The sequence below is a fragment of the Sciurus carolinensis genome, chromosome 13 (genome assembly GCF_902686445.1).
Source record: "Sciurus carolinensis chromosome 13, mSciCar1.2, whole genome shotgun sequence".
NCBI lineage: Eukaryota > Metazoa > Chordata > Mammalia > Rodentia > Sciuridae > Sciurus > Sciurus carolinensis.
Window position 1 is genome coordinate 75,822,835 of NC_062225.1, and position 27,480 is coordinate 75,850,314.

The following is a 27,480-nucleotide window of genomic DNA, read 5'->3' on the forward strand; positions in this document are numbered from 1 at the left end:
GAAAATAACAACCCAGCTCCTCTATGATGTATCACTTATGATAAAATCACTTAAAATATAATCAAGAATTATGAGACAGGAAAGAGGAAATCAATGGAGACCAGTTCTGAGATGCCAATATATTAGAATTAGAAGGTAAGGATTTTAGGACAGCTATTATAGCTATGCTTAGGAACTTAAAGGAGGGCTGGGGTTGCAGCTCAGTGGTGGAGTACTTGCCTAGTGCATATGAGGCACTGGGTTTGATCCTCAGCACCACATAAAAATAAAGGTATTATGTCCAACTACAACAAAAATATTTTTAAAAAGAACTTAATGGAAACATGCCCACAGTCAACAATAGAAAATGTTAGAGTAACAGAAATTTAAAAAGAACTAAGTGGGAAAATTCAATTCTTAACTTTTAAACAAACCTCAGTGGGTTTAACAACAAATTGGAGATGACATAAAAAGAATCAGTGAACTTGAAGACAAGAGTATTAAAAACTGTTCAGGCCGAGGATGTAGCTCAGTTGGTAGAGTGCTTGCCTCACAAGCACAAGGCCCTGGGTTCAATCCCCAGTACCACCAAAAAAAAAAAAAAAAAAAAAAAATTCAACCTATATGAGACAATATCGAAAGAGTCAACAAGTGGGTAATCAGATGTGCAAAAGTGAGGAGTAAAAAAAAATAGAACAGAAAAAAAAAACTGAAGAAAAAGTGGTTGGATAAGAATTTCCACTTCAGACAAGATAGAGTGAAAATGTACCATTCCATCCAAAATAAATTTAAAAATATTAAATAAATGAAAGTCATTTTTAAGATATAGGACACCAGGCAATGAAGGTTAGAGGCCCCTGAAAAAACAAAGAGCCCACCTGTCTCCCTGAACTAAGGGAGGAAGCTGGGAGTCTGGGGAAGCCCAGGAATTTCATAAGGTAAGGGTACGCTGGGGAGACAAGCCATAGAAAAGAGCTCTGGAGAGCTGCAAAGGATCAGATCTACAGGAGGACCCCCTGAGTCTTCAGATGAATGCTGAACACTATAATCATGTAGGAAAACTACCTAAAGAAACATTGGGGTTGAGGGGGACGGACCTGAAAGAATTAGATAATCAAGCCCAAGGTCACACAGACCCAGGAATATTCCCTTTAACATCAGCCAGAGTGGTAAACCCCATAGTTCACTGATCAAATCAAATGTTGACCAGACTACAAAACAAGAGAAACTCTCATACATCCTTACTGGGAATGTAAAGTGATTGAATGACTCTGGAAATCAATTGGACCCCTTTATAAAAAGTTAATTTCATTTACCATATGACCCAGTCATTCCTTGTCTAGATATCTACCTAAGAGAAATGAAAGCATGTATCTATAAGACATGTACTTGAATACCCATAACAGCTCTTTATTTATAAAAGTCAAAAGCTGAAATGACCCAAATGTCCAGCAATACAGTGGTCAAATTGGGATATACCCATATAATGAAATAACCAGCAAAAAAGAAATCAAACATTGATGCATACAACGAGGTGGGTGAATTACAAAATAATTATGAGTGAAAGAAGTCTGAGAAAAAGACTACATACTGTAAGATTCCATTTGATTAAAAATGTAAATGCAAATTAAATTATCGTGACAGAAAGTAAAGCATTGGTTGCAAGGGGTAAAGGAGATAGATTACATAAGGACATAGGGAGGAAACTTAGGGAATATTAATATGTTCATTATTTTGCTTTTGGTGATGTTTTCAAGTACATATATATAAATATATATATGTACAAATATATATATATATATATATATAAATATATATATGTCAAAACACCAAAGTATACACTTTAAATGTGTACAGTTTATTATATGTCAATTATATCTTAGTAAAACTGTTTAGGAAAAATTACAACATATCAAAATTTGGGTAAAGCAATACTTCAAGAGAAATTTACAGCTTTGTTGTGGTAAAAAAAAGACATATAGTAAAAAAAAAAATAAAATGTACAATTAAACCATTAAAAAAGACATATAGTCAATGACCTAAGATTCCACCTTGAGAAGTTAGAAAATGAAAAGCAAATAGAAAACAAAGGGAGTATTAAAGAGAAATAGAAAGCAAACAGCAGAAAAATAACATGTAGCATAAGGCACTTCCTACTGCACCCACCCAAGTAAGAACTCTAAGTGCGACGATTATACCTCCATGAAGGCAAGACGCTGTGGTTGCAACCATTCTTTCGAGCTCTTGATTCTGGGAAGTGTGCCAGTTACCAGATCATGGCTGTCTACGTTTTTCATTGTGGTCACGAGTGACAGAAACCCTAGAAAAAAACAAAAATTAACTTACGTAGTAGTGAAAATTCACTATCATCGTCTTTTCTCTTCCATTCAACAACCAATACTTTTGCCCGTGAGCGGATGTGGAATGGATTTTGAACACTAGCCAACCATGCTTTCCCTAACAAGAGGCCTTCCCCACAAGGTGTTTTGTTTGTTTGTTGACAGGCTCTCATTAAGTCGCGTTGCTGAGGCTGGCCTCGAACTTGCGATCCTCCCGCCTCCTCCTCGGGAGTCGCTGGGACTGCGGTCAGCCGTGTGCCCCGCGCCGCCCTGCAGGCTTTTGATGGTGTCTTCAGAGGCAGACGTTTTGAAGCAGGGGATTCTCTTTGAACTAACCCCGACCTCTGCTGCTACAAGGCATCCCGAACCAGCCAGGTGGCGACAGCCCGGCCCGCAGGCGTGCCACCTGCGGCCCTTCTCTACCTTAGTAGTCGGCGCGGGGGGACTGCAGCTCTCAGGCTGCCCAAGCCCAGGCCGAGCTGCGCGGAGGAGGACAGTCGGCGCTCCCGGGCAAACTGCGAGCCCTCAAGCTCTGCGCGACCCCGGCCCTCGGCAGGCTTGCATCTGCGGTCGGGGCGGTCGATCTGCGCACGCCGCCGATCTACGCGCCCACTCGGCGCCCGGCGCAGGCGCGGGCGGCCTCCGCACTCTGGGCTCCGCGCCCACGGCGTGCGCGGTGCTGCTTCGGCTCTGCAGCACCGCGCGGGGCCCGAGGCCCGAGAGCCGCCCGCCAGGCGTGCGGCTCAGCCCGAGCGCGGGCTTCGGAACGCGCGAACGTTCGCGTCCAGTGTCCCCGCGCCACAGCCCCGCGCGGCCCCTCAGCCGCGGACGCCGCCTGTCGGAGCTGGGGGCGCGCAGGCGGGCGGAGGGCCGCGGGTCACGGGTGGGCGTCTGGACCGGCTGTAGTCACTGCGCCGCGGTGACAGGCGGCCGCCACCGCCAATCCCGCCGCCTCCGCCCGCGTCGGTTGACCGGCCTGTCCTCGCCACGCCCGCCGTCCCAGGAGGCGTCCGCTCCCTCGAGTCCTCCGGACCTCGCGTGCGTCGCCAGGGCCAAGGGGACTGGAGACCATTCGCCGCAACCCGCTCCCTGTCCGGCTCCGACACCCGCATCCTGGTGACCAAGCTACGGAAGGGAGAGCGGGGAAGAGGCGTCGGCCCTCGCCATCCCTGCGGTGGACGAGTTGTGCTGCTGAGCACCGTCCAGGAGGCCGGGCCTCGGGCGGGAGATGTTGGTTTAAGGGACTTAAACCTTTTAGTCCCCTGGGGTGTTGATCACTACCTGTCTTTGGCGCAGATGCTGGTCAGCGGGAAGGGATGTGAGGATAATGACCTGCATATCTCATTTAGCTCCGTGGTTCTCCATTCTGACTGGTTCGGAGTTGGGGTTTTGGGGCGCCACCATGTCCAGTTTGTTTTAAAATCCCAGATGATTTTCATGCAAACCTAGCTAGAAAACTATGATGCTGTGCGATTTTTCCAAACAGCTTCATGACCCACTCCGTGTGAACTGTGATACTGTTTCCCTCTTTGAGTATGGTGGACTCTGGATGATGGGCCACCATTTTCACTGTTTTTTTTTTTTTTTTTTTTTTTTTTTTTCTTTCCAAAGTACACATGCTGATATTAAAGCTGCATGAAGTGTCTTAGGAACATTTTGCGTTCTCCTGCCTTTTAAGAGGTAGCCGGAGTAGATGGCTTCAACTGTAGTTCCCATTTCAGAGCTAAGGGAGCATGAGCCACTTGCAGAACTTACTCTTAGATAGCCTCCTGGGAACGAAGCACGTGGACAGCGCGGCCCTCATCAAACTCCACGAGCGGAGCGTGTGTGTCGCAACACCAGGATTTAGTGTAAGAAAAAGAAAATTTGGGCATAAGACTTTTAAATGAACTTTTCCTCAAAGAGCTCTCGTAAGAATTTTGGTTTTCTGGGCCACATAGTCTCTGTCAGGCATTCTCCTTTGCAGGAGTAATGGAAAAGAGCCATAGACAACCCCTAAAAGAATGGGTGTGACTATGTTCCAATAAATCGTTCTTCATAAACGCTGAAATAAGAATTTCACATAATGTTCACATGTCACAAAGTGGTGTTCTTTTATTTTCCCCCTAACCATTTTAAAATGTAAGAACCATCTCCAACTTAGGTCACAAAAAACAGGCAGTGGCTACTGGCATAGTTTGCTGACTCCTGGTCAATTTAACCTCTACAGCTAATGCCGAGTGATACCCGAACACTTGTGAATGGATTTGCCAAAAACCCTTTGAAAACCCGTAGAGAAGGATTGTATTTCAAGGAACAGGATTACAAATGTGTCCGGGCAGATGACTACTCTCTTTATGCAAAGAATGTGAGTGTTCATAATTTGAAGACAGCTTTGACTCATTTTCTTTGTACCTTCTGAACATCTCCACGTTTAGCCTCATTACTGCCTTGAGGCATTCAGAAAGCAGTCTCCTGCCAAGAAGGCATATTTAAAAGAAGTGCTATTAGACAGCCTGGTTTGACAAGCATTCATTCCAGAAGTTGTCGTTGGAACCTCCCCTAACTATCTTTATTCAGGCAGTTCATCTTCATACTCTATTTCCTCCTCCTCAAAAAAACAAAATGTTACTGGTTGATTATTTCTTATCAGAAATGCTTGAGACCAGAAGTGTTTCAGATTTTAGATTTTTTTCAGATTTTGGAATATTTGCAGATATATAACATCCCTTGGGAATGGACCCAAATCTAATCATGAAATTGATTTGTTTTATATGAACCTTCTAGACATAGCCTGAAGTTAATCTTATACAATATTTTTAGTGTGCCTGCAATTTTACTTTGACCATTCTCATGAGGTTTGGGGTGGAATTTTCCACTTGAAGTATGTCAGTGCTCAAAAATTTGTAGGCAGGCTGGGGTTGTAGCTCAGTGGTAGAGCACTTGCCTAGCATGTCTGAGGCACTGGGTTCGATTCTCAGCACCACATATAAATAAATTTCAAAAATAAAATAAAGGTCCATCAACAACTAAAATTTTTTTTTTTTAATTTGGAGGCTTTGGTGCATTTCAGATTTTGAAATATTCTGCTTAGGGATGTTCAAACCACCTCTTTTTTTTTTTTTTTTTTTTTTTGGGTGCTGGGGATCGAACCCAGGGCCTTGTGCTTGCAAGGCAAGCACTCTACCGACTGAGCTATCTCCCCAGCCCCTCAAACCACCTCTTGTTCTGTCTTACTTATAAGGAATTCAGGAGATGAAATTCATGTCCATTGGATGCCCCACGTTATGAGTTAGGCACACTTAACATTATAAACAAAATAGCCTGGTTTTACAGAGGAGGCAAAGCAACTGAGGTTTTAAAAGGATAAATAATTCTTCCATAGTCATGGAACAGAAAATGGAGGTGAGGGAATTCAAGCTTACAGCCCACCAATTCCAAGATGTACTGCCTCTGTGTTACATCAGTTGTGCCATTGTGTTAGGACCAATAGCAGGGCATTCTATTTTATTATTTATCCAGGACAACGGTGGTGTGGTTGTTGTGAAGACCCAACAGTATCTTCTGGTGGCCACTTATACTGAAGGAATGTATCCAAGTGTCTGTGTAGAAGCCACAGAGAAACTGGGTAAGTGTCCCTCCCCCATGCCTGATTTTATTCCCTGTGTGTCAGGTCTTCTGAATACAAGTAACAGTGACCCAACTCAAGCCAGCTAGGGGAGAAAGGAGACATTCACAGGAAGGGTATTGGGACTGTTTAATTACTGAAAGAAGGGTGCTACTGAGTCACAGGGAAAGCAGAGGCCAGGAATGGGAACACGATAGGACTCTGTCTTGTCTCTGCTTCTGACTCGGCTTTGTTCTGTCCTATTGCGAATGACTTCCTTTCCATGATGGTATCTGGCCAAGCCTCCCATCCTAACCCTTAATTTTTCTTAGGACCTTGACTTAACAAGCCTAAGGTCATATGATTTACCCCATTATGAGTCAGTTATGGATGGGGAGCAGGTTAAAAAGCAGAGCAGTAACTGTTGGCCCACCCTCTCTGAAGGCCTTTTGTAGAAGAGTTACTGGAAGCCAAGTAGCCACCGTGTTGATGTGTGCAGCATTCCTCTTCCATGTCTACACTCCTCCCCAGTCCTGGGATTGATCCCAGAGCCTCACACATACCAGGCAAGCACTGAGCTACACCACCAACCCTTTTAAGAATTTTGAGACAGAATCTTACTAAGTTGCCCAGGCTGACCTCAAACTTGTGATCCTCCTGCCTCAGTCTCCCCAAGTAGCTGAGATTACAGGTGGGCACCAATATACCTGGCTTTGTCTACATTTTTAATATAGATCTAATAGAGAACTAAGGCAAAATTTGAGAGTAGTAAATAGCAAACTGTCCTTCATTTTATATTCTTCTAAATTTCAGTTCTTTTAAAAAATTATTGAAATTACAGAAACACTCCTTTGAAATAGTAGACGTTGTCTAGCAAGGAAAGCTTTCCAGGCATCCTTGTGTCTCCAGCGTCTAGCACTGGTAGTTACACAACACCATTTAAATGATGACATTGTAGTGATGATTTACTATGCACTAATAATTACCAAGCTATGTTTTCTTTCAGGAGACTATCTAAGAAAAAAAGGACATTAAGTCATAAGAGGACTATAAAAGACAGCTTTTTCATTTTAGAAGAAGACTATAGATCCCAAAGAAACAATATCTTATTTTGTGGTTCGAAAACACAAAGCAGAAGATTCCAAAAAAGAAGACTGAGTTAAGGGGTCAATTTTTCTTATTTCAATAGATTGCCTTTGATTGGGATTACTTGATTTCCGGTTTTGTATTTTGTTTTTGTTTTGGTCATTGGTGTGGAGTGTGAGAGCACTGATAATTCCACAGGCATATCTTTTGGGACTTTTACCTCTGTGAGGTTCTTGCACACCTAATACCTTGCCAGACAGACCAAGAATGCAAGGCCCTAACCACTCTTTATCCAGGGTGGTACTGCAGCAAGCAACCTTTAAAAATGATGTCTCCCTGCAAGGCAAAGAGCAAACTTGGTCACTGCTTGGTGTAAAATAAGTAGAGTCACTGAGCCTCAGCATTCTTCTCCTATGATGCAATTCACTGCGTGCGTGGCATCCATCTGGTCTACGTTACCAGTGTGGGACCTAGAGGTAAGGGGAATTTAATACAAAGGCCACCAGCAATGGGCCACTAGTCAAAGTATTAGATGGACATTCCATATTCCATCTGAAGACATTTGGTATTATTGAATATTGTACAGATCTTCTCAAAAATCAAAGAGATTTCTGACTCTACTTCCCTCACTACATCCTAGTCCACACCACTTAGTAAGGAAAAATGGACACCGAATGCAGCCTTTCCAAGAAAGGATTCATCTTCTCTTGGTCACTTCCTGGGATAATGATCAAAATGATAAGTCAGAGAGTCATATAACCATTTTGAAAATTTTGGATTTCCCCTGACCATTCCTGGACATGATACATCTTTGTTTCCCTAAACAGCAACCCCAGGACAGTCACAAGTTAGTGTTCCCTTCAGGTGTTCCCTTGGGAAAGTATGACTTAGACCAACTGGCCAAGGCAGGGAGGGTCTAGAGAATTCAAACTTAATTCTCGATTAGCCATCTTGGATTGGCATGGTTCTATATCATAAGGATAATGACAATGTAGTTGAGTACACTGCTTTCCAGGTCCCTCTACTAGTGTAGTACATGGGCCAAGCAGGGATATAATTGGTCTCTAAATTTTGTAAAGCTTCCCCTGATCCTTTCATATCTGACTCTTCCAAACAAAATGTCTGAGTACAAGTAGGGCATGATTAGAGAAAAATGTAGTTATAGCAACTGGGGTGGGATACACCAATTATATAGCCTTGGAGGCCCTGGCACCTGGGGAGAGAGCATCTTAGACCTCTCAAGATAGGGAAATGGGAGAACTCCTTAACTCCTTAGTCTTTTTTTTTTTCCCTAGAGAGGGTCAAACTTAGGGTCTTATGCATGCTAGGCAAACCCTCTATCACTCTCCCTATTCCCTCCTTAATACTCTCTTTGTCACCTCAACTTGGTAAAATAGTTCTATGGTCTAACTTACTAGCCGTGGCAAATAGATTAAAATCAAATATTAGACCCTTTGCAGTTCTTTACACCAACAGGAAGCAAGGTGCAGTATCCCAAATTCCAAAGACAGTGTGCTGGGGGAAAGTGCCTTTTTCAGTGTTTACAAAATTCTCTTGTTTTCAGGTTTTATGTTAACTTGTAATAGTCTTTCAAAGAGCTTATTTCCAGCATCATTCCTTTTCTGAGTGTGGGTATTAAGAGTCAGAGATTTTTTTCTTGGTCAGCCTTAGTACTACTAGTCCATTCATTCATTCATTCATTAATTCAGTTGCTGGATTCTTTTTTCTAGATGTTCATAGACCTTTATTTTTATTCATTTATTTATATACAGTGCTGAGACTCAAACCCAGTGCCTCACACATGCTATGCAAGTGCTCTACCACTGAGCCACCACCCCAGTCCCAGTTGCTTGATTCTTATTTTGGATGAGAAGCTTCCAACATAAGGATTACCAAAAGAAAGGAAAATTCCCAATATTTTAAAATGTAATAACCCTTTCATTCTCTATTGTTCAAAATGCATCACATGGGGGACTGGGGAGATAGCTCAGTCAGTAGAGTGCTTGCCTTGCAAACACAAAGCCCTGGGTTCGATCCCCAGCACCCCCCAAAAAAAAATGCATCACATGGCTGGACATGGTTGTGCACATCTGTAATCCCAGTGAATTGGAAGATTGAGGCAGGAGAATTACAAGTTCAAGGCTATACTCAGCAACTTAGAAAGACCCTGTCTGAAAAACAGAAAGAAGAAAAAAAAAATAGGAGAACTGAATATGTAGCTCAGTGCCCTGGTTTCAATCCCCAGTACCAAAAAAATAAAGGCATCTTATGTGAAAAAGAATCCCGTGAGAGTTGAGCAAAAAAGAACATCAGTGAGGAACAGTGAAAACATAATACATATTACAAACAATTCATCTAGGGAAGGAAGGATCCATGTCTTGTCCATTTATATTTTTTAAAATTCAGAGGCAAAGCTGGGCCCTGTGGTACAGGGCTGTAATCCCAGCAGCTCAGAAGGCTGAGGCAGGAGGATCGAAAGTTCAAACCCAGCCTCAGAACAGCAAGGCACTAAGCAACTCAGTGAGACCTTGTCTCCAAATAAAATACAAAACAGGACTGGGGATGTGGCTTAGTGATCGAGTGCCCCTGAGTTCAATCCCTGGTACCCAAAACAAAACAAACAAAAATCAGAGGCAAAATGATTTTCACAAGGTATGATTAACATGATTACCTAAATTGAAAAATTGTTTCTGATAGGAAGGAAATTGATTTGGCTGATTACTTTAACAATAAGAACTGCCTTTGCCCCTAAGTATGTCAATGTTTTTTATAAATGATGTAAGTCGGTGGCTGGGGTTGCGGCTCAGTGCCTAGCATGTATGAGGCACTGGGTTCGCTCCTCAGCACCACATATAAGTAAATAATATAATAAAGGTCCTTCAACAACTAAAAAGTTGTTTTTAAATGATGTAAATCTGCAGCTCCAAGATGTTATGAAAATATATGTAAAGCATTTGATAAGATACAAATATGATCCAAAAAATAGCAAAAAATGTGTTGGAATTAACATTTTTACTTTTTGAATCCTTCCTGTAAGTTTAAACAAGGTGCAACTAAATGAAAAAAAATAATAGATATAATTAATAATCATTTGATAAAGCTTCAAAAAGCTTCAAAAAGCTTTATTGGTATAATTCCAGAAACAGAACTTGAATGACACTTTTGACTGGGTAATGACTCCTTTACAGACTGGATGTTTTCCAAGTCTTTGCCTTCAACAAAATTGGAGCAAGACCCAATTAAGCTGTCAGCTAATAGATCATTGAAAATAATTTTTGATGCTAGATCATTATATGGTTTTATCATATAACTCAGAGTTATTCAAAGAAGTGGCTTTCATTTCTATAATGGAATTTCTTTCTCATCTAATTTATGCAAACTAGGTTTCTCAGAGCTTGTCTATTAAAATGAAAAATAGGAAGAGAATTATTGTTGAACTTAGCCCCATTGCAGCAATAACTATTTGCTATAGTTATAGATATAACTATTTGGAAAAACTCAGTCCTACTCTTTTTTTTTTTTTTTTTTTTTTTTTTTGGTACTGGGGATTGAACCCAGGGGCACTTGACCACTGAGCCCCATCTCCAGCCCTTTTTATATTTTATTTAGAGACAGGGTCTCACTAAGTTGCTTAGAGCCTCGCTAAATTGCTGAGGCTGGCTTCAAACTTGTGATCCTCCTGCCTCAGCCTCTCAAGTAGCTGGGATTACAGGTGTGCACCACCATGCCCGGCAGCCCTACTAAGTTTCATTAAGAGATGGAGTTCTTTTGCAAGCATAGCCCCTGGGTTCAATCCCCACCACCACCACCCAAAAAAAAAAAAAAAAAAAAAAAAAAAAAAAATGGAGTTCTTTCAATAAAAATTCACTTTCTGGGCTGGGGTTTTGGTTCAGTGGTAGAGCACTCGCCTAGCAGGTGTGAAGTGCAGGTTCAATTCTCAGCACCACATATAAATAAAAATAAAGGTCCATCTACAACTAAAACTATTTTTTAAAAAATTTACTTTCTATGTTTAATAATTACTAATATTTAAAATAACATGTTTTCCTAAGTTTGAACTAATAATATTGTAATGATAATTAAATCCAGAAGAAATTTAACTTTTTTTGTCTCCTGGTTATAGGAAATAGGTTTTTTTAAAAATTAGTGTCAGTTTGTATTCATATTTTTTGTTGCACATAAGAATGATCATGGGCTAAGGCTGTAGCTCAGTGGCAGAGCGCTTGCCTAGCATGTGGGAGGCACTGGGTTCGATCCTTAACACCACATAAAAATAAACAAAATAAAGGCATTCTGTTCATATTATAACTACAAAAATTTAAAAAGAATGATCAGTAGGCCAGGTATAGTGGCACATACCTATAATCCCAGCAGCTCTGGAGGCTGGGGCAAGAGGATCGTGAATTCAAAGCCAGCCTCAGCAACTTAGTGAGGCCCTAAGCAATTCGGTGAGACTCTGTCTCTAAATAAAATATTTTTTAAAAGAGGGTGCTGGGGATGTGGTTCAGTAGTAGATTCAATCCCTAGTACAAACAAAACAAACAAAACAAAAAACAAGTAAAAGCTTGGCATGGTGGCACATGCCTGAGGTTCCAGTTACTTAGGAGGCTGAGGCACAAGGATTCCTTGAGCCTACAGGTTTAAGACCAGCCAGGGCGACATATCAATGTCTTGGCTTTAAAAAAAATAAGACATAAAATGTAGCAGGATGTAATTCTATGGGAAAACTAGAATAAAAATATGGGTACTACAAGAAAGAGAAAATTAAAAAAAACTTCCAACTGGTAAAGAAGAGCTTGTTTTGAATCTTTTAGGGAAGAGTTATAAATCAAATTTCTCTGAAATCTAGATTCTATTTCTACATTTAAAAGTGTGAGATAAAAAGAAAAATGAAATTATGTCATTTGCAGGAAAAATCGGTGGATATCGAGACCTTTAGTTAAACTAATAGGTCAAACTCAGAAGGTTAAGGTCCTATGTTTTCTCTCACATGCAGAAGCTAGAGAGGAAAGAGGAAAAGAAAGGTAGGGGCCAGGATCTCATGAAAGGGAGATCACTAGTGGAAGGGGACCAAGTAGTAGAGGTGGGGACAGAAGGAGAAGTGCTGGGGAGTGATACTGGCCAAATTATATTGTTATATTGTGTACTGTGTGCATGTATGAACATGTAACAACAAATCCCATCAGTATGTACAACTATAATGCACCAAGTTAAAACTGTGAAACAAAGATAAACAAAAATATGCAATATAAGAACTTAAAATGTCAGTTTGGGGGCTGGGGCTGTAGCTCAGTGGCAGAGCACTTGCCTAGCACATGTAAGGCACTGGGTTTCATCCTTAGCACCACATAAAAACAAAGACATTCTGTCTCTCTACAACTGCAAAAAAAAAAAAATTTTTTTTAAATGTCAGTATGGATGACTGGAAATCAGTATCTTTTGTGACTATTTAAACTTAAGGTGAGGGCTTGGGTCGTAGCTCAGTGGTAGAGCGCTTCCCTGGCATGTGTGGGCACTGGGTTCGAGTCTCAGCACCACATATAAATAAAAAAAGGTCCATCGACAACTCAAAAAATATTTAAAAAATAAAAAAAAAACAAATTTAAGATGAAACATTTTAGATATCCACCTAAAAAAATGTAAGAAGAGACACATAGTTTTTGAAAATTCTTTTTGTCTCTTTGAGAATTAAAAAGTGTGAACAACACCACCGGATTAAGAAGAAATACCTTGGACCCTGAATCATGGAGGATGGGTGCCCAGGAAGGTGGCAAGCAGACAAACAGCAGACTCCTGAAGACCAGGCAGAGCAAGGGGCCAACAAGCTGACTCAAGTCCTTCTCCTCCCAGAGCCTTCCCAAATCCTGAGTCTTGGGATTTGCTGCATCAGCCTCAGGGTAAAATGCCATGGAGACAGAGGAGGAGGAGCCCAGAGAAAGTCCTGTAGGCACAGAAGCTGGCGTGATACCCAGGGAAAGTGTCAGCCCTTACACTGTTCCAGGCCATGAGTCACCAATGAGCTACTGGGCTGCCCAAGCTTGGTCTTGGAACTAGAGAAGCTGCTGTCTCAAGGTGACTCAGCAGAACTTCACAGAACCTTTGGAGGTGCTGGGAGCCACTGGGCATGGGGGAGAGGTTGTAACCCCACCTGTCAGAGAAGCAGCGACATCTGTACCCTCAGCTCAGGGCTTTATGGATAAATACCTCTCCCCCAAACCTAACACAGAAGATGGTGTATGGTCTAATACATGAGCTTTGTGGGGATTCTTCAGAGGCCAGAGATATGGGGGAACATGGACCACAGATCCTGCAACCAGTAACTGAGAAATAACTACCGGCCCTAACATTTGGATCTTGACAGAAAGGGGATCCTTTGTTTCAAGAAGAGCAACCTGTTCTGTGGGGCTTCCACAGACCAACTGCTGATCCTTCAGGGAGGTGGGTTCAACACACCCAGAGATGGGACAATCTGTGTAATGCAAAGGGATGCCTCATGAGCACTGCTTGGTGGAGGTCCCTTCCTCCCTCTCCTACTGTGAGCCTGCTACTTCCACCAGCCCCTTGCTTCTCTCCACTTTTTTTTTTTTTAATACTTTTTTAGTCGTCAATGGACCTTTATTTGATTTGTTTATGCAGTGATGAGAATCAAACCCAGGGCCTCCTACATGCTAGGCAAGTGCTCCACCACTGAGCCACAACCCCAGCCTTTCTCTCTACTTTTTGTCTCTTGTCTTCCTCCCTCACCAAAACCAAAACCCAAAGGGAACGGTGATAAGATGGACTCTCCTGCAGACTCAAGCTCAAGCTGGGTTTGAGCAGTCACTCTGCTGTGGACTGGCTCTGAGGCCCTGGACAAGGCATTCACCCACCTGAGTGGAGCTCATAGCCTGTCTGCTTTTGGTGTTGGAAGGCATACATAAGTACAGCCACATCTGGCACTGTGACCTGTCCCCCATTCTCAAGCACTCTCCCCTGTCAAACCCCCATAACCTTTATGACATTCCTGTCCCTTCACCTTCTTCAGAGACTATACTGACCCTTCTCTGCCTACCACGGGGTTGCAAAGAGCTGGACATAAGGGGTCACTCCTTGCTCCTAACATGCCCAGAAGGGGGGGGGGGGGCTATGTCCTTTTCACCCTCCTTCTGTCCTGAACCCAAAGTTGTACTCAGAGCTTCCTGAGCACTTGGACCACAAGACTGTCAGAGCTCTGGGCAGAAGAACACAGGTGGTCTTGGTCTTGGTCTTTGTTTGGGAAGTGGGAGGGTTGTTTCTTTCAAGAGTCAAACTTGTGTAATATGAGATTCTTACACACCCATAGCACAGGCACTGGTGTGGGCCTGCAAATCATTCCCGCCCTGAACAAAGTCCCTCCCTGAGCTAGGCCTGCAGCAGCAGTTGCACCTGAAACAGGAGGTGAGGCCCAGGCACCCCCATTCTAAGAGGGAAACGATGGCTTCAGGTATGGCTCCCTTCCTACTTAGCCTGTTGTCCCCTACCCCTGACAGTCCAGAGCTCCCTGGGAAGGCAGGCTGAATCTCAGGGAAAGCGACTGTTTGTGGGGGCTGCACTGCACCATGCCAGGGGCCACACATTGTGTAATATTTTAGCCTCATACTGGCTAAAGACCTGAACCTGATTTCTTTAATTGCAAAACCAGGTAGCTGCATTTGTCCCTCTCCATGCTGGAGAGGACTCAGGAAGAGCAGTCGCTGGGAATTTAGGGAGGGAAGTCACAGGCAGTGAGACCATAAGGTGGCCGCAGTGACATAATGGGGTGTGGGAGGCTGGTACCAAGTGATTCCAATTTGAGGGAGGGGTTCCTTTCACACCTGTCCCAGTCTCCTGCCTTTTCTCTGTTTGTCCACAGATAAAATGTTAGCTGTGCACTTTGATAAGCCTGGGGGACCAGAAAATCTCTACATAAAGGAGGTGCCCAAGCCGAGCCCTGGGGAGGGTGAAGTCCTCCTGAAGGTGGCTGCCAGTGCCCTGAACCGCGGGGACTTACTCCAGGTATCAGTCACGGGGAAGGGTACCAAGAACTGCTTTAATCAGGAACTGACCGGCAGCCAGGCCAGGCGTATCTAGATGGGTGGTTTGGGTTCTCTGCATCACGCTCCCGAGGGCTTCCAGTTTCCGTCGCGATGGCTCACTGAGCTGGCCTGGGACACCCTCCACCACCCCACCTGGGGGCGGGCTGAGAGCGCCTGCGTGGAAGTCGGCAAGGAAAGAAACTGGTTCGTTTGGTGCCCTCTGGTGCCTCCGCACTTGCAAGTGGATTCTTTTCTTTAACCCTCTCAAGTACCCAAGGAGACAGGTGTTTTTGTCTCCATCAGTGATGAGGAAACTAAGAATAGCCAGTAAGCGCCCTAAGCCAGAAACCGGGATTCATTCGGTTTCTCTCTCCATTTCATCAGCTTGCTCGGTTGATTCTATCTCCAGAGAGATCTCAAATCAGGCCACTTCGCGGTCTCGCTGCTGACAGGCTCGAAGTTTTGGTCAACGTCATCTTACACTGGCGCCTGCAGCGCCCTCGGCAGTACATTCCTCACATGGCAACCCGGAGGGACGGACCGAGAGTCCCTACGCCCTTGGGATAAAATGGAAAAGGCCTACCCGCAAAGGGTCTGGGGCTTTGGCAGACGACACGTCCTCCACCTGGACTAGAGTTACTTCCTGTGCCCACAGTCATCCAGCCAGCTTTACACTCCTTCCTGCCTCAGAGCTTAGTGTTTGCCTTTCTCTCCCAACCATTCTTTGACTGTCTGGCTCCTTCTTTCTTAGGTGGACAGACATTATTGTTTATAGACCTCGCTTTAGTTTGTATTTCTATATTTATTTGTTGACTTCTTTAAAGTCTGTCTTCCCCCACTAGACTGAGTTCCACCAGGTCAGAAGCCATCTGCTTTGCCTAATACAGGGCCTGACACCAGGGAGCATGCAGTATTTGTTGTATGACAGATTACAAAGCAGAAGTTGGGTACAGTAGTAATGCCTGTAACCCCAGAGATTTAGGAGGCTAAAGTGGGAGGATCACAAGTTTGAGATCAGCCTCAGAATTTAGCGAGGCCCTAAGCAACTTAGTGAAACCCTGTCTCAAAATTAAAATTAACAATAAAAAAGGGGTTGGGGATATAGCTCAGTAGTAAAACACCCTGGGTTCAATCCCTAGTACCAAACAGAAAAAAAAGAAAAAAAAAAGGCAGAAACAGAATTTGAACCCAGATCTGTCTGGCTCCAAAGCCCAGGCAGCTTGCTCTCAGGAAAGAAAGGAATTCATTTGTGCACAGGAAGAAACACCCTCAAGCCAGTGTGAAGCTAGAGGGACACAGGTTCCTTTGTTTAGACCCTGTTCTGCTCCAAGGTCCCAGATTATGCCAAGCAGCCATGAGCTCAGTGCCTCACATGCTGTTGACTGAATTCCTGTGCCACAGAGCCAGGCCAGCATCCTCTACCAAGGTAAAGAGAATGTGAGAACTAGTTTGCACGACATTTCCCGCTGCAAGATAACATTTCTAGCTAGAAAAGACCCTGCAGTGGCCCACCTTCTCATACAAACTAAATTCAGAGCAGGAAACACAGGGCTGAGATGGCAGGAAGTCCACTTGCCAGCCCACCTCTCATTTCACCCCTCCTTAGGGTCCCACTGACTGTTGGACTAGGGGGACATCCTGGATGGGCTTTCTCTGGAGTTACTACTTTAAATGATCATTTCTAAAAAGGTTCCTTACAACAACTGCTGTTTGAAGACCATCTGACTTTTCTTCAATCCTAAAAAACAATTCTTGAACTCTAAGCAGACAGCCACATTCTCCCTCCAACAACAAGGCAGGCTGACACTTGACCCCTCATATCAGACTCACTTATTGTCTGTCCCTCTCTTTGCAGAGACAGGGCAAGTATCCCCCACCCCCAGGAGCCAGCAGTATTTTGGGACTTGAAGCATCAGGACATGTGTCAGAGTTGGGGCCTGGCTGCCAGGGGCACTGGAAGATTGGGGACCCAGTCATGGCTCTGCTGCCTGGTGGGGGCCAGGCTCAGTATGTCACAGTCCCTGAAGGGCTCCTGATGAACATCCCAAAGGGACTGACCCTGCACCAGGCTGCTGCCATCCCAGAGGTTTGGCTTACCGCCTTCCAGCTGTTACATCTTTTGGGTGAGGATGCCTCCTGCGCACTCTGTATGTCATGGCTCAGCTCCCCCAGGAATCAGCCGCGGCCTCCTCAAATCCCATCAGTCCTTCAGCCCCAGTGCCCTACCTTGCTGTACCAGCAGTAACACTGGATCCTCAAGCGAGGTTAGAGTGGCTTGATGTGGAGGCTGAGAATCGTGGTTAGCAGGCAAAAGGCCTGTGCACATCTTTTCCCCACCCCTTTGGTACCAGGGATTGAACCCAGGGGCGCTTAACACTGAGCCACATTCCCAGTCCTTTTGTTGTTGTTGTTGTTGGTGGCTTGTTTGTTTTAGAGACAAGGTCTCGCTGAGTTGCTTAGGGCCTTACTAAGTTGCTGAGGCTGGGTTTGAACTCGCAATTGTCCTGCCTCAGCCTCCAGAGCCACTGGGATTACTGGTGTGTGCCATTGCAGCTGACTTGTGCACATCTTAACACTGTGCACAGCAGCAGTTCTGACTCCTCAAAATCATGCTGAGCCAGTGCATCAGAAGGGGCTAGGGGCATAGCTCACTGTAGAGTGCTTGCCTTGCATACTCAATGGCCTGGGTTTGACACCCAGCATTGCAAAATCAACACAAAAGGAAAAAAACAGATGGGGCAGTCAGTTACCTTATTTATTCCTCCTCAATCCCATGAGGCTAGCCAAGAGCTCATGTGAGGGAGACTAAGAAGACTTGATCCTTGCCATTAGAGAGCTCGGTGTTAATTTGGACCTGGGCACAAAAATCAAACAACCATAAAGTTGGAAGGGTAGCCCTGTCTCTCTCACTGCAAATGAAGCTTGAGATGGGAAAAAATGGTGTGGGCAAGAGTGGTCACAGGTGGTTTTGGGAAAAGGAGGACTTGAAGTGTGAGTGGAATTGTTATGTACAGAAAGCACACATCAAAGTGGCCGAGAAAGAGTATCAAGGTGAGGCCACCTACTCCACTCAGAGGTGAAGGGTGACTGTTGTGGGGCCAGACTGTGGTAGTTCTGAATGCCAGGCTGCCTGGACTCAAGGGCAAGCCAGTGAAGAACCATGTTTCCTTTGGGGAAGAAGTATCATAATGAGAGTTCATTTTGGGAAAAAGAGCCTCATGCCTCTGTGTGGTGCCTGGATCCATAAGACCAGCTAAAGGCAAGTTTCAGACTGAAGGATTGGTTTCAGGTGGTGACACTGGGAATGGTGGCCATCCTTACTGTGTACGTCAGACATGTGCATTTTGGTGTTATGGATGTGGCTGCTAACAACCCTATTTCTAAAGATCCTTTACTACTTTGACCAGAGGCAATAAGGCAAAAAAGAACTATTGATATGCTCAGAAAACAAGAGATTAGGCTTTTGGTTCAAGGGTCAAGCGATCATGGTAGAATGCCTATGTGGGAACCTGTGGCAGTTGGAAAGTAGAATAGCTTCTGTGCTTTCTGTTACAGGAGATGTTCAGGCTGGAGACACTGTGCTAATCCACGCAGGGGCAAGTGCTGTGGGTACAGCTGCCATCCAACTCACCCGGATGGCTGGCGCTATTCCTCTGGTCACAGCTGGATCCAAGCACAAGCTTCAAATGGCAGAAAAGCTTGGAGCAGCTGCTGGATTCAATTACAAAGAACAGGATTTTTCTGAAGCAACGCTGAAATTCACCAAAGGTAAATAACTGCTTCTACAGTTCAACAGGAATTTCAGAGGTGATTAAACAAAAATCCTCCATAGATTCACAGTTGCCAGTGCTCTCCATCAGTCTTGGCTCTGCTAAATGCACTACAGCTGCTCTGGTCAAATTCTAGTATTCTTTTGTTTGACCACTGAAGACAGGCAGCCAGTACTTATTTAGGTCTAAGATGGTTTCCATGTGCATTCTTGAGTGATATGATTCATGCACACGTTATACACTGGATAATGATGCAGAATTGTTTTGGAATTATCCAGGACCTTTTCTTTCTAATTAGCCACTTCTCAGTGGGTTAACAGGAAGTCTGTGACAGGGTCCACTCATAGTAGGGCTGGTGTGGGAGCTTCCTAAATGGATGAATAGATGGGTTTATGTCTGTATTCCAAGACCAAATCTGGAATACAATTTTTTACTCATCCCTTTTCATTTTTCATAAGAGAAGGACAGATAAAAACAAATTTAGCAAGTCTGCAATTCTGATACCCCAGTACATAACTTCCGTGTGAACAACTAGTAGCCTGAGGTGGCTCTCCTCTATTCTGCTTTTGCCAATGCCTGGGTGAGAGAAGATACCAGGTTATGTTGGTGCACCATTTCCTTCTTCCAGTGGGTAGGGATCAGAAAAGATTAACTCTATTATACATGGTATAATAGAATTCATTACCTAAATTCTATTCATAATGTTTCTATGATGAAAGTTTCTAGTTCTAATGTACATTTACCACTTGTATCTGTATATATTTATACCCATATATTCACACATTTACCATGGAATCTTCTTCCAAGTCTTCTGACTAGTATCACAAATCTGTTTCCCATGGAAGGTGCTGGAGTTAATCTTATTTTAGACTGCATAGGCGGATCCTACTGGGAGAAGAATGTCAACTGCCTAGCTCTTGATGGCCGCTGGATTCTCTATGGTCTAATGGGAGAAGAAGATGTCAGTGGGCCCCTGTTTTCAAAACTACTTTCTAAACGAGGAAGTCTGATCACTAGTCTGTTGAGAAATAGGAACAAGAAGGTGAGTTATGAATGAAAAGAAAATTTGATTGATCTATTATCCAGAAAATTACATTACACCCAGAAAGCAAGTTTCTGTCACATCTTAGAATAGAAAGCCTACAAAGAAACCTGCCACCTTGTGGATAAATAGATAACTGGTTTCGGAGAACTAATTCACATTCATCAACTGAACCTTCTGCATCTTGGAAAGAGTGTAGCTAGTACTCTAAGTATATAACTTTCTAACAGAATGGACAAAGCATTGACCACTTTAGGAAGACTTCTAATAGTTCCAAGACTTTGTTTTCAAAGGTAGAACTCTTCTCGGTATGCTAAAAAAGCTTATCAGGCAAGTAAGTCTCTAACTTCAACAGCTTATATGTTCCTGAAATCTTCTCTGTATGAAATTCTAACAAATGCCAACTTTGAGAATGTCTCCCACCACAGGGTTTCACACCTACTGGGAGAGAGCAAAGTTAAGCGGTCCTTTTGCACTGACACTACCTGAGTCCTGTCTGTGTCTGCCTCTTGCATGGCACCTTTATTTAAAAAACAGTTATTAGGCTGTCAGTGACACTAGTATTTTATTCCAGCCTTAAGTCTTTATCTGGTATAGAACAGAAGTTACACATTGGGGAGTATGCAGCTACATGCTGGGAAGTTGAAAGGCCCCAGCTCTTTGTCTTAAACCCATGACCTAGGACACTCTACCAAACCCCCCCCTTGGGAAGGTTGCACGGCCTACCTGGAGGTCGTTAAACTGATAACTAGGTTAAGAAAGAATAGGGCGGTTGGGAAAGCATAGATCATCGGGTCCCAGGGAGTGCCTGAACAATCAGGAACTGATAAGCGGGAACCAGGAACCATAAAAATACCAAGAATACCAAGTAATAATTGTGGATTTTTTTGGGATATAATAACCTTACCCTTCAAGTAACCTAGGTGCTGTGTACGTGCTGGATTCAAAATAACCAATAGGAAATCTGTTGCTTACCATGCGCGCGAAACCTGCCCCTTTACCCTATAAAAAACCTGTACCCCAAAGCCCGGTGTGCCAGTTCACCGAAGCTCCGGCTGAGGTTTTACTGAGCACCCGCAGGCGCCTGTGTAACCAATAAACTGCCTCTTGCTTTTGCAGCCAGTGATTACGTGAGTTCTTCCTTGGACAGGGGGGCTTAGGGTCTTTCATTTGGAGGTCCCACCGAGATTTCCCCTCGACACCCCAAACCCCTGCCCAGGAACGGCCAAATACTCTGGGAGGTGAGTTAAGCTGGCCAGCAGGGGGTTACTGTCTGTCTTTGTCTGTCTTGTGTAGTTGCTTTGTCTTGTTCGTTCTGAAGCGCAGCGATTGTACTTTGTAGGGCACGCGTGTTCCATTTGTAGTTTGGGCAGTCTGAGAAGGAGTTGACGAACTCTGACTTCTCTCCTGCTACCCTGGGAGACGTCCTAGGGGTTTTGGTGCCCGATCCGTCGGGACTTGTTTGGTGCCCGATCCGTCGGGACTTGTTTGGTGCCCGATCCATCGGGACTTGTTTGGTGCTCGATTCGTCGGGACTTGTTTTTGGCCGGAGGGGCTTGCACTCTCCGACCAAGACGCGCAGCGCTTGTAATCTGTTGTCTGGTCTATGTTTTCTTGTGTGCCTGTTTCTTAATTCCTTTTTTACCAGCAAGACTGAAATGGGGCAATCCATGGTGACCCCTCTGAGTCTCACCCTCGATCCTACAGACCTAGGTTAATGATTTTTGATCAGTTCTTTTTATCCAACTCGAGTTATTTTTAAACATCTGCTACATTGCAATGGAGATGAATATTACAAGGCCTTTAGTTTTGTGTTAAATATAAGCGCGCATAAAAATTAAATTTTTTAAAATGGATCCAAATACTTTTAATTCACGTAATTTAAAGGTTCAATTCAAATTGGGTAAACTAATGAAAGTAAAATGTCTTTGAAAATAACTCACAAGTCTCTAGGTGGTCAAGCAAATAAAATATTGATGTTAATAAAATGTCTAATATCAATTGTTCCTAGGACTTTTTTTTCAACAGGAAAGAGACAGCAAATACTGTTCAGAACACTTGACTGCTTTCTTGGTTTTTACAGAATAAGTAAATTAGAGTTAACATGTATGGGACTACTCAAATGTGTTTGTTGGTGACATCTGATTAATTTGCAAAATTAAAATGCTCATTGTTAAATAACATCAGGTACTCTTAACTCCTCAAATTCCATGGGGTATCATACTTAAACCTTATTGGTGTTTTCATAGGTTGGTAAATAAAAGGGTTTAAACTTGCTTTGTGTCATCACTAAACTAAAAACAAAGTTACTAAGAGTTATGTCCTAACAAGTGGAATTCTATATACAAAGGGTCCCAAAAGTTTCAACTGTGTTTCAATTAGAGTACTATAAACAACAAACTATTTAATCTTATTAAAATAGAGCAATTTATCTAAATTCAGAAATTTCATAAGAGTTGTTTCAGAATGGGAACAAAAAGGGGTCAACAAATAGGAAAAAGAAATAAAAGGTTCTGGGTATGGAAATATATTTAGTAAAAGGAAAAAGGAAATGTTTCTGGGTAAGAAAGTGCTTGTATGATGAAATACATGAGGGTCTAAGTAAGTGCTAAGAAAGTCTGTGTATGTAAAGGGCAAGTTTCAACAAGTTTGCGTGTAACTAAGTTGGTTGTATGTATGTGAGACAGCTAAAGCTATTTAAGGTTTTTCCTAAGGTGAAATACTAATGTTCTGATATAAACCAAAGTTTAATCTATATGGTAAAATGGCAAGGATTTCTTAGAAACACTAATTTACTCTTAACTTTGTGTCTATTAAGTTTTATTCTTTAGAACAATTAGTCTTAAAAATTGGGGTGTATACAATTATGGTTAAACAACTGTTAAAGTATTGTACTGTGTTACAGAGTCTAAATTTTTCTTTAAAAAACTAAATTTGGTAAGAAAAAAAGTGTCAAGGTAATTGTAAAATGGTTCTAGTTGTATATTAAATGTGTTCATATTTTTCAGGTATACAAGTTTTTAAAGCAGGAAATTTATCGAGCTGCTATTCTCCAGATAAACTTGTCTGTAATGGTAATTTTAAGCTTATAAAGAGTAAATTTTATTGGGGATCAATTTCTATCATTTAATGTTCTATTATAAGACCTGCTATCAATGGGGTACGTGTAAAATTTGTTACTTTTTACACTGAGATAAAGAACTTCAAATTTAAATGTAAATGTATATCTAAGAGTTACTGACAGCCTGATTTGTTTAAAGGTTCATATTATAGAAGGTAAAAGCATTTTGCTACATTTTGCTACACAAAAGAAAAGTTAAAAGCTCTCTCAGCCTTTCTTTGATTGATTCCTGTTTTGGATATAATGTTAGGCTGTGTTAACTAATGTTCATATGGACTCAGAAATCAATATATATAAACTTCTTAAATGACAATTTAAGAAAGAGTATAATGCATTATAGCAAAAATGGGACAACAATGACTGAGATTGGGGTCCCTGACTTCATGACTGTAGCATGCCTGGTGCCTGGAAGTGTTCCTGTGTAGGAGCATAAGATGCCTAACTGCTGTGGCAGTAACCTCCCTGGGGAGGCTCTGTACAGGAGTCCTATCAGCTCTTACATTGATATCAGGCACACAGCTCTTGGGCAGAAAGAAATTGTTTTGCTAGATAACCAGTGTTTCATCAGTTCCCTTCTCTAGTTCCTGCCCACCTTACAGTAACTTTGGACAGTGGACTTATTTGAGAGCTACACAGAGTTCCTAACATTGCACTTTGCAGTTGTGGGAAAAAGTTGCATAGATGGTCTAGTCTCTGTAACTCTCCTAAAAACAAAGAATAATGCTTACATAGTCTTTAACTTAATAATAAGACATGTATAAAGATTGCTAACATAACTCTTTAGATCTACATTTCCATCAGAGAATAGAGCTCCATCTGATCTCAGCTTAATCTTCAAAATCTGTGTTTATAAACCTTTATTTTCTAATACGCCTTTGACCCTCACTGAACTTGAAAATTTGGTCATGCTGGTCATGGAAAAAGGGGCAAAAATTAGTTGTAGGATTAGAACACTTAAGGTCTGTAAAGAGCCATGCCTTACCTGAGATAAGGCTCTGCCTCCCACCTTACTGCATGTTAGAGTGACTCCAGCTTATTTATTTGTAAGTCAGACTTCAGCTTATTTAAAGTTATAATCAAAGATTGGTTTTTTGTAAAATTACCATGATCTCAAATAGGAAATATAATGTGGTTCTCAGTCAAAATTCAAAATAGCTATTATACAAGCAGAATATATTTTTACTCTTGCTAATTTCATTTTGTAAAACTGTTACCTATTAATGTTTTGCAGAAGTAGCTACTTCAAGAACACGCAACCTAGGTAACTTATGATAATAAGCCATCACCTAACAGATAGTGGTAACAGATATCAGAACAGATAGTGGTAACTTCCAGAACTAATGCAGACTCCAGTTAGATAAAAGGGTAAATAACTGTAAAGTTATGGACATTAAAGTTAAAGCCCAGTACTCTTACTTTATGACTGGTGAAACTGGCTTGCTGGATGATTAAGATCAAACTTAGAGATTGGAATTAAATACAGAAGGCAAGATAGACCAGTATTTGGATCTTTTGCCCTCAGTCAGCCTGAACCCAGGGAATAAGAGAACTTCTCTAAGGAGCTTTGCAACTCTGGGTCACACAACCTCCTGATCAAGGAGATTGTTGAGACTAGAGGATGAAAAATCACTCAGTGCATCTGCTGCAGAGGAGGGTCATGGAAAAAGGGAGACATCCCTTAATGCTTCCAAAGGAAGTCACCTCATCAAGGAGACCCTACCTAACCAATGGCACTGGTGGAGCTAAGAAGCTGCCCTTAAGTTCTCTACAAGTGGCCCCTGTGGGAACTCAGCTGACTCTTTAACAAGACAGGAACCAGGTCAATTTGACCAACTTGATGTTAGACACCCAGCAAAACAGTTAAAACCAAATATAACCATTCTTGGGCATTTAAAAGAAATAACAGTTAAATGTAACTTAAGATGTACACTTGTGTTAGCCTACTAGAATAAAAACTGGAAGCTACAAATGAAAGAAAGATTCTTCAGCAAATGTGCCTGATAACTATCAAGAGAAACTGCCAGAGTCAGAAGTTTTTAGTCAGTTTAAGGCCTGCAGATCTTCCTAAGCTACACAGGTAGACTTAATCTATGTTTGCTTGTATGATTACCTAGCCCTAAGTAACAGAAGTATAGAGCTCTCTACTAAACACAGGTTATACCAATAAAGGGATATTTTACAAAATCAGATGACTTAAGTAGCTTAACTATATTTTTTGGGATATCTATGACATTAAGAGTTAAATGTTGTGTTTACATTCCTGATAACCTGGACAATGTTAAAGTTCCCAAATAAAGGCCTTGTCCTTTCCAGCCTTTGCTAGGTCTAGTTATGGTCAGTTCTTCCACCTCCTGGTGAGAGATTGACTTCTGTCATTTTCATGATACTCAGTGGCATGTCCCAGATGCTGCAACATTTACTTTGTACTAATTGCATTTCAGTACTCATGTCTTTTTGTTCTTCTGTCATAGAAGCACCCACCCCCAGATGACTTTACAACCTGCTCTTCCCCAACCAGACTTCTACCTTGGACCCCTCGATTGACCCGATTTTTAAAAGAAACTCCAAACTGCTTGCCCCTCACTGCCCCCTTTCAGCTTCGAAGCAGCCAGAACGACCGACGCCCCCTTTTCCTTAAAGCAGTTGGGAGTTCCTATAGCTAAAGGGGGGAATGAAGCCAGAATTAAGGACAGGTAGTTAGTGTAGAAATAGGAAATTGGGTCAATTCGAGGAAATGGAGGCCATAAAGCCATCTGCCTTTGGAAGTTGGAGACTGCCCCTGGAAGAATGGAATGTCAAGGATCTCCGGAGCCCATTGATGACCAAATTTACCTGCCTTTATCAAGGACTGCAAGCAAGGAGATGCTAATTAATGCCCCCTGGGCCCTTACCTGCCTGAATCACCTTGGCCCTCCCCCTGCCCTTGGCTTCTCACTTATGCAAAACCGGGCCTAGTCACGAAGGCAGGAAGGAGAGAGAGGTAAGGGGGGAGAGAACTGGAGAACAAAAGAGACTTTAACCTATAAAAGATGTAGGGTGCGCTCACTTCTTGGGACTTTTAGAACATCAGCATAACCGAGGCAGGATGGACAAATGGATATAAGATTCTATCCATGATAAAGAAAAAGGGGGGAAATGAAAGGCCCCAGCTCTTTGTCTTAAACCCATGACCTAGGACACTCTACCAAACCCCCCCCCTGGGAAGGTTGCACGGCCTACCTGGAGGTCGTTAAACTGATAACTAGGTTAAGAAAGAATAGGGCGGTTGGGAAAGCATAGATCATCGGGTCCCAGGGAGTGCCTGAACAATCAGGAACTGATAAGCGGGAACCAGGAACCATAAAATACCAAGAATACCAAGTAATAATTGTGGATTTTTTTTGGGATATAATAACCTTACCCTTCAAGTAACCTAGGTGCTGTGTACGTGCTGGATTCAAAATAACCAATAGGAAATCTGTTGCTTACCATGCGCGCGAAACCTGCCCCTTTACCCTATAAAAAACCTGTACCCCAAAGCCCGGTGTGCCAGTTCACCGAAGCTCCGGCTGAGGTTTACTGAGCACCCGCAGGCGCCTGTGTAACCAATAAACTGCCTCTTGCTTTTGCAGCCAGTGATTACGTGAGTTCTTCCTTGGACAGGGGGGCTTAGGGTCTTTCAAAGTGAACGGATGTGCTTTTGTCACACGTTTGTGTCAGAGAGGGCATTAAGGCCCAGCAGGAGAGGGAGTGGGAGGGTGAATCCTCTGTCTAAACTCATGGTCTTCTTTTCCTCATCTTAGTACAAGCAAATGCTGGTGAAAACATTCACAGAGCAAATTCTGCCCCACTTCTCCAAGGAGAGACCTCAACCTCTGCTGCCGGTGGTGGACAGAGTGTACCCAGTGTCTGAAATCCAAGCGGCCCATGAGTACATGGAAGCTAACAGGAACGTGGGCAAAATCGTAGTGGACCTACCCCAGTGAAGAAAAGGGCGATTCAAGGCACGGTCTCCCCGGGCTTTCCCAGAGTGCACTTGGGGAGGGTCCTCCAAGTCCTCCTCGTCAGTAGATCTGTGTAAAGCTGGTCTAAGTAAATAAAGAGTGGACCTGAAGGGTGGCGTACTCACTACCGGCAGCCACAGCGCGCAGGCTGGGACACGCGTGAGGTGGGGGTCGGGACCATCAGTTGATGCTGAACCTCAGGCCACACCACCGCGGGGGTTCCGGGTACAGTCACAGCTTAACCACGACACACACACCCAGAACTAGACTTAGCTTCGCGCACTGCTAGAGGGCACGCCCACTCTCGAGTCCCTGACCTGGCCGCCCTCGCGCTGCTCACCTGGGCCCTCCCCCACCGTCCCTTTGCTTCTCAGACCCCGCCCCTCCAACCCGTCCCCTTCTACTCAGAGCTGCCGGGGCCAGAACTCCGCCCCTCGTAAAGCACGCTCCCCGCCCTTTCCGGCCTATAACCCGGAAGTGTATTGGGCGCTCGCAATTTCACCTTCCGGTCTGACCTCGATCTCAAGCTACGTGGGTACTG

The 27,480-nt window shown here is 43.3% G+C and overlaps 3 protein-coding genes and 1 non-coding gene across 20 annotated transcripts in view; 3 read left to right on the forward strand and 1 right to left on the reverse strand.

Moving 5' to 3' along the window:
- Positions 1 to 27,273, reverse strand: part of Fam228b (family with sequence similarity 228 member B) — a 49,439-nt gene extending 22,166 nt beyond the window's left edge. For 8 of the 15 annotated variants that reach the window (XR_007104787.1, XM_047523622.1, XM_047523615.1 and 5 more), the window contains exon 1: positions 2,178 to 3,722. Coding sequence is in view for 14 of the 15 variants with exons in the window: in XM_047523622.1 (XP_047379578.1) it covers positions 2,178 to 2,276 (99 nt within the window). In the remaining variant the exon portion in view is untranslated. Of the gene's footprint in view, positions 1 to 2,145; positions 3,723 to 18,654; positions 18,804 to 19,581; positions 19,799 to 26,913 lie in introns of those variants that run through there. The other 7 variants (XM_047523611.1, XM_047523610.1, XM_047523613.1 and 4 more) reach the window with 7 other exon arrangements.
- Trnav-cac (transfer RNA valine (anticodon CAC)) lies at positions 500 to 570 on the forward strand. Its single transcript has one exon. It is a non-coding gene; the product is annotated as a tRNA-Val (tRNA).
- Pfn4 (profilin family member 4) lies at positions 3,363 to 7,049 on the forward strand. The gene is made up of 5 exons (XM_047523624.1): positions 3,363 to 3,434; positions 3,930 to 4,168; positions 4,528 to 4,665; positions 5,820 to 5,925; positions 6,911 to 7,049. Exons 2-5 carry the CDS (start codon positions 4,052 to 4,054, stop codon positions 6,937 to 6,939), a joined length of 390 nt encoding a protein of 129 aa, XP_047379580.1. The 5' UTR covers positions 3,363 to 3,434; positions 3,930 to 4,051; the 3' UTR covers positions 6,940 to 7,049.
- Positions 7,335 to 27,049, forward strand: Tp53i3 (tumor protein p53 inducible protein 3). 3 transcript variants are annotated; one of them, XM_047523608.1, is made up of 6 exons: positions 7,335 to 7,466; positions 14,861 to 15,003; positions 16,879 to 17,146; positions 18,579 to 18,791; positions 19,639 to 19,835; positions 26,739 to 27,049. In XM_047523608.1, the coding sequence occupies exons 2-6, from the start codon at positions 14,866 to 14,868 to the stop codon at positions 26,919 to 26,921; spliced, it is 999 nt and encodes a 332-aa protein (XP_047379564.1). In that variant the 5' UTR covers positions 7,335 to 7,466; positions 14,861 to 14,865; the 3' UTR covers positions 26,922 to 27,049. The 3 variants fall into 3 exon arrangements, with proteins under 3 accessions (XP_047379564.1, XP_047379563.1, XP_047379562.1); XM_047523607.1 differs by lacking the exon at positions 7,335 to 7,466 and adding an exon at positions 13,295 to 13,428; XM_047523606.1 differs by lacking the exon at positions 7,335 to 7,466 and adding an exon at positions 14,166 to 14,452.
- Positions 27,274 to 27,480: the final 207 nt, after the last annotated feature.

Excerpts from the sequence above, each read along its gene's own strand:
- Pfn4 (XM_047523624.1), top strand. The coding sequence starts at position 4,052 with ATGAGCCACTTGCAGAACTTACTCTTAGATAGCCTCCTGGGAACGAAG. Across the intron at positions 4,666-5,819 it reads ACTCTCTTTATGCAAAGAAT|GACAACGGTGGTGTGGTTGT; the intron begins GTGAGTGTTCAT and ends TTATTTATCCAG. Across the intron at positions 5,926-6,910 it reads AGAAGCCACAGAGAAACTGG|GAGACTATCTAAGAAAAAAA; the intron begins GTAAGTGTCCCT and ends GTTTTCTTTCAG.
- Tp53i3 (XM_047523606.1), top strand. Across the intron at positions 15,004-16,878 it reads ACCGCGGGGACTTACTCCAG|AGACAGGGCAAGTATCCCCC; the intron begins GTATCAGTCACG and ends CTCTCTTTGCAG. Across the intron at positions 17,147-18,578 it reads CCAGCTGTTACATCTTTTGG|GAGATGTTCAGGCTGGAGAC; the intron begins GTGAGGATGCCT and ends TTTCTGTTACAG.